General features: G+C 40.5%; 1 protein-coding gene across 1 annotated transcript in view; it reads right to left on the bottom strand.

Annotated features, from left to right (window-relative positions):
• Positions 1-154: 154 nt before the first annotated feature.
• LOC141578993 (ankyrin repeat domain-containing protein 26-like) overlaps positions 155-16746 on the bottom strand; it is an 80230-nt gene continuing 63638 nt past the window's right edge. Inside the window, exons 35-39 of the mRNA XM_074373094.1 lie at positions 11473-11846; positions 10704-10892; positions 8903-9113; positions 4150-4195; positions 155-2990 (exon numbers count right to left, since the gene is read on the bottom strand). Coding sequence (XP_074229195.1) covers positions 11742-11846 — 105 coding nt within the window. The 3' untranslated portion in view covers positions 155-2990; positions 4150-4195; positions 8903-9113; positions 10704-10892; positions 11473-11741. The remainder of the gene's footprint in view (positions 2991-4149; positions 4196-8902; positions 9114-10703; positions 10893-11472; positions 11847-16746) is intronic.

The raw sequence follows: 16746 nt of genomic DNA, 5'->3' as shown, positions 1-16746 counted from the left end.
CCCTTCTTGCCGCCGCCGCCGCCGCTCCGGGTCCTCCTCCTCCTCTCTCCCCCGCCTCTGGTGCCTCTGCTGTCCCTGCTGACTCTGGTGCCACATCTGGGTATTTTCAGGGAAAAACCCCAAGACAGTATTTTCAAGTGTCATACCATCCACATAAAAATTGAACTTCCAGAATTTACAAATTAATTATTCTGAGCGGATAAATTATACATTTTTTTCCAAAATCCAGTCTACAGCAGTTAAAAATTCATACAGTTACAACATAATATTTTCTGTTTACAATCTACCTATTTTCATAGCTTTTCCTACTACACATGATAAAGTTCTCATCATGGCTACCAAGGTTTGCAAACACACTATACTTAAAATATATTTAGCAGCATATAAAATTGGATTAAAAGGAAAAGAGGTACTGCTGTTAAATAAAAGTGAAAATAAAAGGTGATAATAGAAACAACTCCATAGGAAAATAGATCATAATGTATTTCTGTTAGGACATCAAAAACTTTCCCATCAGAGCATATGCACAGCACTAATGAAACAATTCAACAGCACTTTAGTCCTGAGCAGAGTACAGCTCGGCTGCAAAACTTTGGTTAATACAAGTAAACATGAACGTTTAACGCAAACTGTTTGACATTCTTTGTTAGTACATTAAGGTCAATTCCATTTCTGTACACCAGAAACAGACACATCTTGACTAACTATATACATCACTAAAAAGGCAAATAACTAAATAAGCCAAAGAGAAAACAGAGAGGAAAATAAAATAGTGGTGGTGTAGTGAGATCTGAGGTATGAGACGGTGTGGGGATGGGAAGGGGGCAGAGCGTCTCAGGACTGTAGGGCCATCTTGAGAGAGCAGAGCAGGAGGGAAGCTGAAGTTTCTGGCAGGTGTTCCGGATGACTTCATTCGGGCAATAAATGCTCACAGGGCCGGGTTCTCTGTGGGCTGAGACGTGCGTAAGTCTCACCTCCTTCGTGAGCCCTCTCGAGCAATGCAGACTCCGTTTTTGTTTTCCTTTCACAAAGGCAGTCTTCTGCTGCCGGGAGCAGTGACCCCAGCTCAGCCTGGAGGACATTCAGGTGAGCTTCAGCTCACTGGCTAGTGCTGGAGGAACAGCAGCGTCTGCCATCGACCTCTTCCCTGCAGGCGCGGCAGCGCCCATGCCAGCTGAGAATGAGCACAGCTACCTGTGCTCAGGCTTGAGCTCGGGTGGGGGCGGGGAGCGGTCCTCCACCCTTCTAGACTCATCTGGCTGGTCTAAGAATTAACCTGACATGAGGCAGACTAACAGGAGAAAAATAAAAATTGAATAACACGTGTACTTCCTTGGGAGACAGCCAGGGTAAACTGAGTGAACTCACCAAGAAGGCTGCAGCCCTCACCTTCAACATCCTCTTCAGCTGAAGACTAAAGAGGAAGCTGCAGGCAGCGGTCAGTTACAGAGGTCAGCTACATGGAATGCCCGGAGGAATGAGAAGTTCAGTTAGACAAGGGCCGGAAAGGTGTCACTTTGGTTTAGACGTGGGAGTCATCAGTGACTCGCTGCGTGGGAATGGAGGAAGGGAAGACACACCAGCATGGGTGGGGACAGACTGCTGGTGGGGAAGCAGGCAAATCCTTCAGGAAGTTTGTCGTCAGAAGTAAGACTGGTTCATAGGAGAGGGAAGAAACAGAGGGAGATGTTTACAGAGAGGGAAATTTGAAATCGTCACTGAGAAGGAAGAAGGTGCAAGTTAACTAAATAAAAGTAGTAGGATCGCTGGGCAGTGTGTGACTTTCTTCAGCAGCACTTAGATGCCTGGGGGGATGTAAGGGGGAAGAGTGATAGTCTGTTGTGCAGCTGGGAGTTTTGCCAAGTAAGCACACTGAAAAGACAGAAAAGGGAATAAAGGATCTAAGTAGGAGTTATTAAAAATTTAGCTCCTGGAAATTGTTGAGAAGGAGAGTATTTCCTTTATCATCTTACATTCAGTGATTGGGAACCTGCAAATTAAATTGACTAAAGAAGATTACTGTGAGAAAACAATAACGTATGAATACATGCAGGAGTTCACAAAGCAATGGGACTTGAAGGGGTGGCTAGAAGTGGGGGCTTATATGCAATTTAATAAGTGACAGGAAAAGGAGAAAGGCATTTTCTGAAAAACAAATGACTACTTGGTGAGAGGGGAGAGAAAGGGCACTTATGGTACAACAAGTGACATTTAGGGAAGATAGATAACGCCTTAGGAGAATGTATGGGAGAGATGGCATGTTTGGGACAACGTCCGTTTGAGTCTGGTGCTCGGAACTTGTCTCTAATTTTAAGACTGTTTCCAAAAAGTAAATAAATAGAGAAAGTGAAAAGCCTGACGCAGATTTCGTTTCTCCATGAGAAAACATCTGTGAATCAGTGTTTAAGGTGACATACAGAAAGCTTGATGGCACTGTAATGATTGTTGTGATCCATCAGAACACTGCAACAGCCACAGCAGATCCAAACGCTGTCCGTCTAAATCTTTAGGTCTATAGACAGTGATTAACGCTGGAAAATTCAAAAAAGCTATCAATCAACACGGCTCAATATCAACGACAAGTTCGGTGGGTGGCTGGGTGCTGTTTAAACAGCTGGCATCCGGGCTCAGTTTGAGTATATAATACTCCAAAGTGCTGGGTTTTATTCCCAAAATCTGCTTAAAAGTCAATGAGATGCAGAGAAACGTGGTTTAAAATACTACATCAATTTTAATCATGCCCATAGAATGCAAGTGTATTTTCCCTTAATGAACAGTATCAGTATCTTACATAACGGGAAGTAAATAAAATGTTAAGCGAACAGCCCAGCAGGTAAATATTTACTATTTATCTTGCAGATCATATAATTATTCTTCAAAATCTCCACATATTTTTCACGTGCTTTCGAAACCAGATCTGGACTTAGACTTGACTCGTCCATCAAGGCTATGAGAGAGTCTCTAGGACTTAGATTCAAGTTCAGTAGTAGCTGGAAAGAAAATGAAAGAATTAGATTCTTTACTTAAAATACTTCATAGGTAACTAAATGACAGTTTATTTTTTAAGAAAAGCTGAGACTCTTCTAAGTTTTAAGAAGAACGAAAAATACCTACACACGATTACAACACAAAATACAAGATTACTATTCTAGACTTTGCCCAGGGCTGCACGTTGAAATAACTGCTCCTGTGGCTAAGGATCAGAGCCCCCGGTTTTCTCATTCTTCATTCATTTACTCGGCAACCATGTACTAAGGCACTGTGACAAGCACTGGAATCACAAGATGAAGATGACAGAGTCCACCCTGAAAAATCATGTACCGTAAACTGGAAAACTAAACAGGCAATTTCGGTACAGACATAAATGCCATGACAGGTATAAAAGAGGGCACAGTTGGAACACTCAGAAGGGACGTCCAGCTTTGTGTCAATTTTGTCCCCACTTTCGTGGCCATGATGTGTAAGCAGATACCCAAAGGAGGAGGAGAACGTGTGGGAGGGAGAGGCAAGAAGCAAACACAAAGAGCGGAGGCAGGAAGGGCGCCCACTGAGCCGGACGCAGTCGGACCAGCCGCTGGAGCCAAGGGGCAGGGCAGGGGAGGAAAGAGATACAGCTGAGGCCTTTGGCAAGAGCCAGATCGATGTGGGTGTTTTTCTTCCAAGCTAAGGAATTTGGAATTTTTCCTGAGGGCAAAAGGTTAACCCCTGACAAAGTGAATGACAGGAAATTAATTGTCATCCACCAGGGGACAGGTACATGAACTGTGATTGCTTGAGTCTGGGTTTTTGGCCTCAGTCACTACCAAACTCGAGAAGCTGATGACCTCCATGCTTTCTGAGAACAGGTCCGTGTGCAGGTGACAGGCCCACGGGGACAGCAGAAGAGGAAGGGCACAGCCAGAAACAGAGAGAGAACACAGACTTCCTGAGATTTTTTTTAAAGCTATGGATCATGACGAATAAATGAGTAGTAAGTACACTTATCATTATGAATGAAATTGTGCTTTCACATTTCTCATTAGATGTGTGTAAGAAAAAAATTTAACATAGTATCTGTTATTCAAACAATAGAAAGAGGTGCCATTTACTGTTTACAGTGCATTTTGGAAACCAATGTCTAAATTTAATTCAGAAATGTTGGCAACATACCTTCTTTTAATTCTCTATCTGTATTATTCTCCAACTACTTCCGCATCTGAAATAAGTCAAATATTATTTTTAATGTGTAAGTTAAACAAGAAACACTATCATAGGATTGACAGCTAGCTTATGAAATGTGGCCTTTAAATAAATACTTTTAGGGACTTCACCTAACTTGAGGATTGCTTAAATAGAAAAAATAATCACAGAAATAAAATCAAATAAATTCCTACTTACTTTGATTTTAGATAATAGAGAACATATATATGTAAGGCTATTTAGATTCCCCTGATGGAAAGCACAATAAACGCTGCCCTGTCAGATACACAAAATCTCAGAGGGCGATGCCCAATCTCATTAGCACAAAGAGTTTAAACAATTCAAGTCATGTTCTACACTGAATGCATTACTCTGCAGTTCTCAGAAAAACTGCCCTTTATAAAAGTTTAGTTTTTTTTAACGTTAATGGATTTTTCCTTAAAATGAGCTTTCCATTCCTGCACTTTTAGAAAACGAAAATTTTAAGGTCTGTTCTTGCTAATGTTTTTAGCACAGAATCGTAGAAGCATAAAATGAAGAAAAGTGTTCTGTTATAATGTCAAGTGAAAATTCTACTGGCAAACAAGTTAAGCAAATGTATTTTGCTCTGTCTATGACTAAAATATTCATACCAGAAAATCTGCTTGAAGAAAAGAAAAGGAGAGGGTAGCGACAGTTTCAACAGTTGGTTTCTGATTCACAACTTCCTAGAGTTAGAAATAAGGAAAACAATACATAATTCTTTAAATGTAACTTTGTTTCCATTCTAGAAATTAGGGCCAACTTTTTGAAACTTAATTAGTTACGTATTTAATTATGAAATGTGTGGGGACATTTCAAACTACAAATGTCCCCACCTAGAGTGTTCTTTTAAAAACCTTATAAAAGTCACCCGCTCACTAAACAGGGTCTAAACTAGTCCACCAGACATAATAAACACTGCGGTGGTAACAGCGACACGAGAGCCGAGGCCTTTGTAAATGTTAGGTGCAAAGACAAAATTTGGGGCTACCATTTGCCAGTATTTTCAGAGACTGTTTTCCGTAACACTGTCTGACAAGAGCATTCTACAGAGGCCTTCTACCATCAACAATGTGACAACAGTGCCAGGTGGGTCCTGTGAAGTGAAAAACGCCTAACAGATGAAGGGAGAAGACTTTACTGAAATAATTCATATAACCGTTAATAAACACTACGCAAAATGTAGATCACACTTTCACATGAGCTGAATGTAAGATTACTATCTTTTCCTCTACAAAGCTATTTTCCTAAATAGGTACTTCTGGGACCTTTATGTTTATTTCTAGGTGAGGACCCCCATGTCCAGATGGTGGAAGTGGTCTGAAGTCCAACATTAATAAGGAGAAGGCACCTGCAGTTTTCCTTAAACATTTCCATTTAACAAAAACACAGAAAGGTGAGAAAATTATACACAGGAAGACAATGTATCAGCAAGTTTTAATTCTAATGGTTTTTAATTAGGAGCATTCTCTCCTAACTGGCAGTTTGCAGACTATGTCCCATAGAAATGGAAGGTCCCACTGGGGACACTGCAGGATTGAGGTCAAAACTGAGGTCACAGGCTTGCAGATAATGCTGCCCTCTCTTTCTGAGATCAATTTGATAAAAACACACTTGCCACACACGTATACACGCACCTTCATTTCCAAAGTGAATATGTTCTTAGATTATTGATACTTTTCAGTTAATATTTGGTACCATTTTTATTTTAAATGTTATAAACATAAGTACAATTCCAGAAATGAAATAAAATCAAGTCATTTAACTGCTTTCATTCATTATCCTGTTGTAAATAGGTTAACGTATGAAGGAAATGACACTTGTCAGTTTGTAACTATTAAATGCATGTATTTTGCTGCAGAGAAAGGAAATGAGAAAGTATTTGTTGATCAAGGAGCTAAAAAATTAAGTACAGAGAAAAAAGTGAATGAAAGAAAAAGAACTGGAAGAAGTTGAGTGATTGTCTTTCAAAAGATAACACGCTTCCTCATTTGTCCATTCAGACAAAATGAAATGAGGGCAGGAGGGAGTCCACAGGGCAGAGAGCTGATAGCAGAAACAAGGTTACTGAACTCTGCCTCTGCCTTATGAGAAGTGAGCTTAACTACTGTGATAGTTTGATTAGAATTAAAATTCACAGTGGATGTGCCCTGCCTTGGAAGACTTCTTTTAAAAGAAACATGACCAGATTCTGCTGAGACGCAGTGCTGTGTCATGTCAAAAGTTAAAGTCTTAGGAATGTTAATCGTTTTAGCTCTGGTGCACTGCTATAATTCCATTTAGAAAAAGGGCTGCTAAACTGAATGGACACTTGAGAAATTTAAGTTACTTAAATAAATCATTAGAAAATGTTTGAAAGTGTCAGTAATACACCAAAAGTCCAAAATCAATGAGTGTAAAATTTAGTCTTCCTATTTAAAATAGATCTGAAGGACATTTATTAACTATTGTGGCCATGCTTCACGTTAGGCATACCAATACTAAAACACTCTTGAACACAAAATAATCTTTAAAACAGAGAAATTTTGTCTGTTATAATACTGTCTGGAATCCATTTTTAAGTTTTCAGTTCTCAGAAAAAAATTCTATGTGCAAGAAAATCTAACAGTGATGTATCTGCTCAGGCTAATTTTAACTTTTTGCATTTTATAGTAATATAATTAAATAACACAATTGAGTAAAATTGTAAAATTGCTTCTGACATGTAGGACAAAACAGCCCAGAAATAAACTAGAATGTGAAATCTGAGGGTAAAAATCAGCAAAACAGATACGGGGTCCATCTGTCACCGCTACAACGATGTCACGTGACAAGGCTATACTTCATTCAGTGGTAAGAGAGGCAATAAACCCAAGTGTTATGAACTGGAAAAAACTTGCTTCGACAACCAGCACGACTGAAGTCACAGACTTAGAGCAGCACTTCTGTCAAGTTAGAAAAAAATGCTGAGAAGGCTGGAACTTCACAGTAGGAACAGTCCAAAATGTTAAAACCTTGCACATAAAGGAGAATGTTAAATTCAACCGCAATGCCATTTTTAACATTTTGCTTTCTAGAACCATAGCTGAAAAGCTGTGGAAGTCTGTTGTTTTGTTAAGCCCCATGCAAAAACCCATCCCTTCCTGTCATTTTAAACAGTATGTTCACACCTCTCATAGCATTTATGTTTTCCCAGCAGAAATAATTACATCCCTAGCAATTCCACAAGGCACCTTCTTTCTCTAAGTCTGACTAAGAAATCTGTAAGCAGTAAATGTACAGTAACTCCTGTGAGGCGCCCGGCAGTGCTGAGGGAGACGTTTCTCTGCACCCGGACAGAGCGGGACTTGTTAACCTCCCTGCTAAACCTAGCATGATTCGACCCCACGGCCCCACAGAACTACGTGTACCTCGGAACTACAACACTGAGGTTAAAATAAATCATTTTCCAGTGTATCTAGAAGTACTAAAACATAGACACCTCTTTCCCCAAAAAACATTAAAGGAGAAAACTGTCCTCAGGAGCTTTCTCTTGCATTGCTTTTGCACTCACACTCTTCCACCATCATCCTGCAAAGTGACACAATGTCGATTTTTTGGTGACAACTAATGAAAACATTTCGAGTTTGCATCATGCTTAGCCACTGGCAGAAGTGTTAGCCATGCATTTTTTTTTTTTTTTAACACCACGCAGTCCGGTTTCATGACTCTGAAGCACTTAGACTCAATTTACCCACAACACTGTCTACGAAACCTGAGCTTTATTCTTCTTTGATTTATTATGACACGAAGCCAAGTGAGAAGAAATGGGTTGAGACCTCACATAACAAGGGCCCGTGTTACCCTTCTCTGCATCAAGAAGATCATGAAAACACCATCAAACCATAAACCAACGCACACCGCTTTAAATGGCTATTTTAACAACGATACACAATGAAAACTGGTTGTAATTTAAAGACTCACTATCGTTGAAACCTCGGCATTCCTGCAGGTGAGGGCAAGACACAGACATAAGTGAACTTCTTGTTAAAAATTGAAGTATTTGCTTTCCTTGACTACGTATTTAGAAATGTTCTACAACTGCTCAGTAAGACATTTTATAACAATTAAAATAACAATGCTAGAAGTAAAATAGCAATTAAGGATGTACTCTTACAGAAGAAAATGATAAAAATTTTAAACTTAAAAATGGAACTTAATATTTTTAGTGTTACTAGTTTATTGAATTCATAAAAAGAATTTATCTTGGATTCCTTTAAATAAAAAGCATCCGCATGTGGTTAAGTAGCTCAATGCCAATCATTTACTTATGCTTAGGGGTAGAAAAACTGGGCTGCAGGAAAACTTGAAAATTACTATCAACCAATGCCAAAACGAAATCAATCAGAAACTAAGCCAATCGATGGAAAGTGGATCTCTAGTTATTTGGCACTAATACTTAACTTCTAAAATAGAATTTAAAATGGAGCTTTTTAAGAAATTTAACATTTGTCAGTTTAGTTGCATCTATTGAATAAAGTTAATGACATGTATCTCTTGAAAACTACAAGTCCAGGGACTTTAAAAAATTATAAAATTTGTCTCCTTTCTTTATTAGCACAATTAACTATGGCTTCTACTTAGTGTGCATCAGTCAAAGAAACAACTCAGAATTTCATCAAATTAAAAACAAGAAGTGTATCAGAAATCTGAAACCCAAGGAAAAAAAGATAATATAACTAACCCGGAACAAGGGAACGCTCAAGTTAGTTGAAGGGTCGGAAAAAGTCCTGAAGCGCCTTCTTCGAGTAGGACTCCTTTTGGCCTCCACGCTAGTACCTGCAGCAGAAGGCGGTGCGCCAACAGGCCTTGCAGGAATAAAGCCTGGGAAAGAGCTCTTGTGCTGTCTCTCCAGCAGAAGCTTAGTGCTCACCTCGGCCAGCCTCTCATTAACCCTGCGAGGATCACAAAACACAGATTTCATTCATTTCATTTTCTTCCTAAGTGATGTGTATTTTTTAAGTTGCTATAATAGTAAACAGATTGTCCCATTAAACTGCGTTTTAACACCAAAAATACGTCAGCGAAGATCTACTGTAAACAAGTACAGTTTAATACTGTCCTAAAGAAGGATGTACGTTCCTCGGGGGGGGCGCTTAACTAACAAGTACTTCAAAGTGGGGAGAGTCAGAGATGGAGACGCCCCTACAGAGGACCCCCACTGCCTTCTGCACCGGCTGCATCTAGACATACTCACCCTCAGTAAACCAGTTTAGAAATAAAAGATAAACCATTCCTCAAAGCCATTTTCAAGCATTTGCTTTCACCCCCCTTATATACACATTTCACTCATTACCTGGGAGAAAGGAAGCATGCGGCACTGAGCAACAGTTTAGAGCCACCACCTCTGGGGGGCACCAGGCGGCACAGTCGATGGTGGGAAAGAACTCCGACAGCGCCAGGGGCAATTTCAAGTGTCCCCCAATTTCCCAAAGCTCACTTTGGTACTTCGCTTTTACCAGAGGCCTACATCAGCACCTGTTTTCCATAATCAAACTCTCAAGCGGATTTTCACTTTTATGGAAAAAAAGCAAAAAGCCAGAATAGCGCTGGGTGTTTGTTTTAGCCCGAGCAATCAGAGGGGCAACGAGCGCCCCGAGCAGCGAGAGGGGCCCCACCGAGCTCCTTCCCCAGAATCACACTCAGTGTCCCGGCATCACGCCGCCACGGCTTAGGACCGTGTCCGTGAGCGCCTGTGCTTTATGCATATTTATTTCATGCATCCACCAGCAAGATGTGTCCTAAGGTAACTGCCTCTTTGCTTTACATTGACAACTTTCATAGGAACGCTCTACTTTTGGATAGCGGGGAGACCTGTAGCTTGTAACACTGCTAGTCAGGCACCGGAGGTGGGACCCGCCCTTTCTGTCTCCCACACACCCCCTCGGGCAGGCCACCACATTCTTCTTAGCCACTTTGTGAACCACTATGCTGCCCTTCACCCCTATGTGAAGTTCCCCCTATTCCCCAAGCATGCCTTTGTATAGCGAAGACAAACTTAGAAGGGTACAGTACTTCGTCTCAGGGTGCCCACGAGCGGTGACACCAAATATCACAATCAAGAACGTAAATTCACCAAACACCAGCATGGGCCCCTTGGGTTTACGTTGTGCTCTTCCAAAACACAGTTAATTTTAAACTCATTAACATTTCTATTTATGGGAATTCCAGCTAGAAATTTGTGATAATATGGCTGTCTAAATTACAAAGTTTGCAAAACCCCTAGCTTAAAGACTAGATCAGGTTAAATATATGCAAATATAAAAAATAAAGTCGTGTAAAAGCAACAAAAGGCAGGGAGATGCAAAGTGCCCTGGACGGACATTTTAAAGGGGAATTCATTTGCTAACATCATTTCCCCAAATTACACTATCTAGTTAGTTTTCACTTGTTGCTCACCTCATGAACCTGGCTCAGTAAGAATTATGCCTTAGAGGCAAATTAATGACCGGAGTTATTTTCTATAATTCTACGTTTTGACTTACGAGGTAAGTTCACTTGCCAAAGACTTTCTATTTTCTAGCTCTTGCAGGTACACTTGTTTGTATTTTTCCACTTTGTTTTCATTAGAATCGCTTTTAAGTTCAGGCTCCAGATCTTTAACTCTGGGTTCCGTTTGACTAACTGAAGCACGCTTATACTCTCAACACGTTTTCTTGAAATCCTGCTTGTGCCTAAAGCAAATTAAAAGGATACAACTTTAAAAATAATTATAACCTGAGTAATTACAGTCTATTTGTTCCCTTTAGTTTTGAGTCAATGACTCAGAGAGCAATTTTAAGTGTGAGAAAAAAGCTGAATGTTAAACTACTTATCATCAATGTCAAGTGAATTACATCTGAATTACAAAATTAAAGTTGAATCACTCTTATATTAGTACTCATGTAATGTGATAGTTCAAAGAATAAAAGGATCAATTTAAAATTTTAAAAGTTGAACAATACAACTTAACAGCAATCCCCCAGTGTGGCACAGTATTTACATCACAATATATTCTTCTCCTCCTAGTAGTCTTGACTTACACCAATTGGTCTTAAAAATGATTCTCTAGTGAGAATTGTTCTGAAGGATCAATTTAGTGATAGTGATGATGGAAACTGAATTATTTAAAGGGAGTAACAAATGCGGCCTTCCTTCCAGAAATCTACAAAACCAACTGCTATATGGGAAGTAGAGGAAACACATAAAATGTACACATCAGAACTGTAATTCTCAGCAAAGTGAGTTAGAGCACGTTAGAGATCAGTGTCTCACCTGTAAAAACTGGCTGATTTCTATTACTTTCTCTACTACATCATGTCTTGCTTGCTCTTCAGTTTCCTGTCTGTGCTGCACAGCTCGCCTGAGTTCTTTCAGTGCTTCTACTGCATCCCGTCTTGCTTGCTCTCCAGGCTCCCGTTTGTAATGCTCCACTTGGCTGCGTTTTACTGGGTTCATTTCGAGGTGACGTCTCAGATTTACTGCTTCTTCCTCCAACTTCTTCTTCTCCTCCTCTAGTGCTTCACATTTCCTTTGCATCTCTTTCACAGGTAATAGGGTAATAACTCCTTTAGAAGAAGCTGAGTTTCTGCACTCAGATGGAGAACTACTGAAGATGTAGACTCCTCTTTTGCTGGAAGATCAGTATTCTGCATGAAAAAGATAAAATTGTTTGGTAATGATGTTAGCAGACTGAGAACAGCCTAACTCTAACCCAGCATCAAAGGTTGAAATAAATTCAGTTACAATAAAGTGGCATATCTACCTAGTGGAATGGAGAAACTCAAATTACTCAGAAAATCAAGAAAAAAAGTTCAAACCACCAAGAGTCACAAAAATATACTGTTTATTTTCATCATCTTTGTTATACATTTGTACTTGATTTTACAATCTTATTTTCTGTAGTTGTTTCATGTCTTTCCTACATAAAATGACTACAAGTCACCTCTTAGTAGAAAGTCTCTTACCCCTTCCTTCCGCAAGTCTCAACTCTTCATGATTTTTAAAGTTTAGGGAGATCATATTGAGTTACTTAGGGCTGAATTCATAAATGCCTCCCAAAACAAGACTTTGAAAAAAAGACTGCAATTAATACATCTTACAAATATGGATTCTAATGCCATAAGCCTTTCTCTGAAATACAAATATTTTATGCTAGTTTGAATTGCATGCCAAGGAGCAATGAATGATTCACAGAGTTAAGGAGAAATCCATCTCCTAGTGTAGTGGTTTAGTAAGATGACCCATACATTTTTCTAAACACACAAAAAAGCCTTAATTCTTGTAATCCTTTGTGGCTCTCCACAAAACAAGAGAACATACTTAACAAAAACAAACAAAAAAACTTGCTGGAATTTCAGTGACACTGAATTGGGAAGAACTGCTTTCCTTCAGATAGAAGGATTATTTGCTGAGACAAGGCAGGCGGAGGTGGTGGTTGTAAAACATCTCTACAAATTCCTTGGCACTTCCCCTGTGAAATTCCCTCCCCTGAAGTATGTACTGGCCTCAGTTAACTGGTTTCCAGGGGACAGAATGCGGGGGCACTGCGGTGTGGTTTCTAAGGCTAAATGGCCTCTGACTTTCACTCCATAGGGACGCTCACCCTTAGAACCCAGCCACCACGTTGTGAAGCCCAGGCCACCTACTGAGTCTTTGTACACACAGCTGTCCCAGCTGATGACCCCAGGGAATGTCCTCAACCAAAGCCAGCTCCAACTTCCAGACATGTGCATGAACAAGCCTTTAGATTATTCTAGTGCCTGCTTGATGCCAAGTGGAGAAGAAATGAGTTGGCTCCACTGAGCCTTGTCTAAACACAGATTTGGGAACCAAGCAAATGCTGTTTGGAGTCACCAGGTTTTGAAGCAGTTTATTATATAAATTATTAGCAATAAATCACTGGCACAGATATTGATATTAAAAATGGGGCACAACCATTAGTAAAGAACCCAAACTGTGGGGATGCCTTTGCACCTGGAGGTAGGTGAAACCTGAACAGATGTAGAGAAGAGTAAGAGTGAAAGCCCAAAGTGTCCACGAGACTGTTAGTGGAAGCCTGAGGGCCCTTGAAGGGCTGAGAGTGAAGGATTCTAGGCCAGGGAAGAAAATGACACTGAAACCGGAGGGAACGGGACTCTTGCTACCGAACAGCTGAAAGTAAAATTGATGAGAGAGATAAGCTAAAACAAGCAAAAAGATTATTAAATAGGAAGGAACCAGGACTCACTGGGTTCAAATATCTGTATCCCATTTAAAGCATCTCCACACGCCCAATTGTCAAATAATGGGTAAGCAGAGAAATGGCTTCCGGGCGAAGATCAAATCTAGGGTGCTGCCAGGAAAACAGTCTAAAGATGAAGCCAAGGCTTTGTTAAGACCTTGGAAAGGTTTAACGTGCTGCCTCAAATTCCTTTAAAGATCTTAAAAGCGTAAGAATTTCAAAGGCACGGTCCCACAACAGCTTCACAGGAAGCCGAAGGTGAAGAGTTTATCTCAAAAAGACGTGAGAATAGCTTTTCCAATGGCAGGAACCCCAATAAAATTCACAGGAAACTCAAAGTTTTAAAGAGAACTGTGGTAGCAAAACTACTGCTTGCTAGCTTGGACTGAAAGAGACAGAGACAGTGCAAAATGGGAAGAAGCCTTTGGGTTTTTCTTAGAAGGTCTACGAGGAGGAAGCTGGCTTGAGAGAACCACTCAGCTGCAAACGCAGGTCACTGCTCATGAAAGGGACAGAACCAAGAGCTCAGAGAGAGCGGCGAAGAAAACCCCCCCCCCAGGGTTAGGACTAAGTCCTAATCAAAGAGCCCGCAACATCAGGCTGCACTTCAAAACTGCTACGGGCCAGTGTGCCTCCCATCTTCCAGCTGTGAGAGAAGGAGTCCTTAGCAGTTTAGCAGAATGTCGGGTGTGTGGTGGTAAATAACCCGTGTCTCCTTATCCTCAAGCCCCAGCACTGAGGGGAGTATTCCCAAGGGCTGTACTCCAGAACCACCACGCCCAGGAACCTCAGCCCCACCTGGACCTGGGGAAGATGGGAAAGTAAGGCCCTGGACTGGAGCCTGAGCCTAACACCACAGCGACCGAGACCTGCTTGGGGACTGAGTGGGGATAAGTGGATTTCTTGTGTGGAAGCAGTAACAAAACGTTGTGGCTAGTGAGTAGATTATGCTGGTTTTTGAGTGTCTCCATAAATTTTCAAAATTAAATTCCATAAAAAAGGTAGAATATGGGCCAACCTTAAGTGACTTGCTCCTAATGAACAGAAAACAGTGAAAGTCACACCGAGTGAACTGCAGGGCTCGGTTTGAAAAGGCAATTCAGCTTCTGCCTCGCTCTTAACCCTGGAACCCAGTCTCAGGTGGGCAAGCTCAGGCCACAGAGACAGCTTACGTGTTCCAGGGGAGGGGGTCCACCTTCCCGCCCCACCTAAGCCACAGCCCACCACCCACAACAACCATCAGACATCAATGGGTGAACCTTCACGTGATTCCAGCCCCCCACCTTCGAGCTGCCCCACCTGAAGCTGAGAGGAATACAGGCCAGCTGTCTTGGCCACACTTTTCCTAAGTGCAGGTTGTGAACAAAATAAATGCTTATTTAAGCCACTGAACTTTGGGGAGTTTGTTAGGCAAAAACAGATAAGCACAAAAGTGGATGAAAAAAGACAGTAAGAAATGTAACTTGAATATAGTAGAAATTGGTCTATAAACTGGAATGTAACAAACGTTGAGATTAACTTATTAATGACAAAGTGCTGATGAGAAGCAGCAGATAACTGAAAGAAAGACCTCAGAACTAGCGAGAGGGAAGATACTTTAGAGCTCCATCCCATTACAGCTCCTTACAAACAGGCATGTATTTCACAGTTTCCCCTCAACTTTGAGGTTAAGGAAGACTGGTGAGCAAGGAGACACAGGATTTGAAGTCTAATAATTGAAAAACAAATAGAAAGAGTCAGTTTACCAAAATCAGCCTTTTTACCTCATTTCAATTAACTGAAATTCTAAGAGACAGGCAGCTTTGAGAACGTATTAATCTAGCACTCACTCTTCATTTTCCTTTCCTCAGAGACAAAATAAAATATTATGGAACCATAAATGTAATGTCCTTTCGCAGTATTTAAATTAAATACAATTTTTCCTTTACCTTACTTAAAAGCTTGTTGGGAAGGGAAGGTAAGATTGTCTCAGCTTCATGTTGTAGCACGATGCTTCTCCATATCAGAGATTGGCTTTGAACTTTTGAAATTCAAATTACTAATCTGTTATCTGTTTCTGATAAACTGATTGAATATTATCTAATTTTTAACAGCTGTACTCTTGGAAAATTTTCCTTGGATGGGATGAAATATTTATTTCATTAATTATGCATTAAGCTATAGAATACAGCTAGGCGCCTCTCCTTTTAAGTAAAAGGAGGTAGACACAGGGAGCTGAGGATGCAGGATGTACACCAAGAACAAGATCGGCACCAGTGTTACACACAAGAACCAAGCCAAAAGAGGACTTCATCGTGAACGGCAAGAGGATGGATTAGAGAGGTTTCCAAAGAGGAAGGTTGATTTAATCTTTTCCAGGCTTAACCTTTTGCCTCTAGATACTGAAATCTATGGATGAGTCTATGAATTATAATGAATGCAACATAATGAAGTATATTGCAGACTGAGTCAGCAGATCCCGTGACCATGATTTGATGGAAACTGGAGTGAAGTGGGAGGCACTGGGTGAGAAACTAAAGGTCTGAATGGGGGGGAAGGGATGGACTTTACCTTTGCAAGCCTACTTTCTGTCATGTCACAGAGTCAGCAAGCCATAAGCTGGCCACAGGCCCCTTCACGAAGCAGCAAATCTCCACAGAAGTAGAGTTACAGACATTCCGTGACACTGACTTTTTATTATTATGTAAAACAACTGGAAATATGCAAGAAGACTCGGAAAGAGTTCTCAGAACATCTGAATTGGTACTGGCATAGGACAGACATACATCAATGCATCACCACTGACAATCTAAAAGAAACCCTCACATTTACGGTCAATTGCTTTTCAATACGAGTGTCAAATAACTGAATGAGACAATAATAGTCTTTTTAACAAATGGTACTGGGACAACTGGATATCCACATGCAAAAGAACAAAATTCGACCTCTACCTCATACAATATATAAAAAATTAACTCAAAATGAAAAAGCTAAAACTACAAAATTCTTAGAAGAAAACACAGGGGTGTGTCTTCATGACTGGATCTGGCACTTGTTTCTTAGGACAGTAAAAGACAGAAATAGATTAACTGAACTTCATCAATATTAAAAACTTCTACTCTTCAAAAGACACCGTCAAGAAGGTAAGAAGGCAAGCTCCTGAACAGGAGGAAATACTTGAAAATCCTACTTCTGATCAAAGAATTGCACCCAGGATACAAAAGAACTCTGACAATTCAATCATAAAAAGACAACCCAATTTGAAAATGGGCAAAAACCTAAACAGACAGGTCTTCAAAGAAGATACACAAATGGATAAACACATGAAAACATCCCCAACATTCTCA

Source organism: Camelus bactrianus, chromosome 10 (assembly GCF_048773025.1).
Source record: "Camelus bactrianus isolate YW-2024 breed Bactrian camel chromosome 10, ASM4877302v1, whole genome shotgun sequence".
Lineage (NCBI taxonomy): Eukaryota > Metazoa > Chordata > Mammalia > Artiodactyla > Camelidae > Camelus > Camelus bactrianus.
The sequence above is the reverse complement of the archived record's forward strand: the minus strand, read 5'-3'. Positions and strand labels throughout refer to the sequence as shown.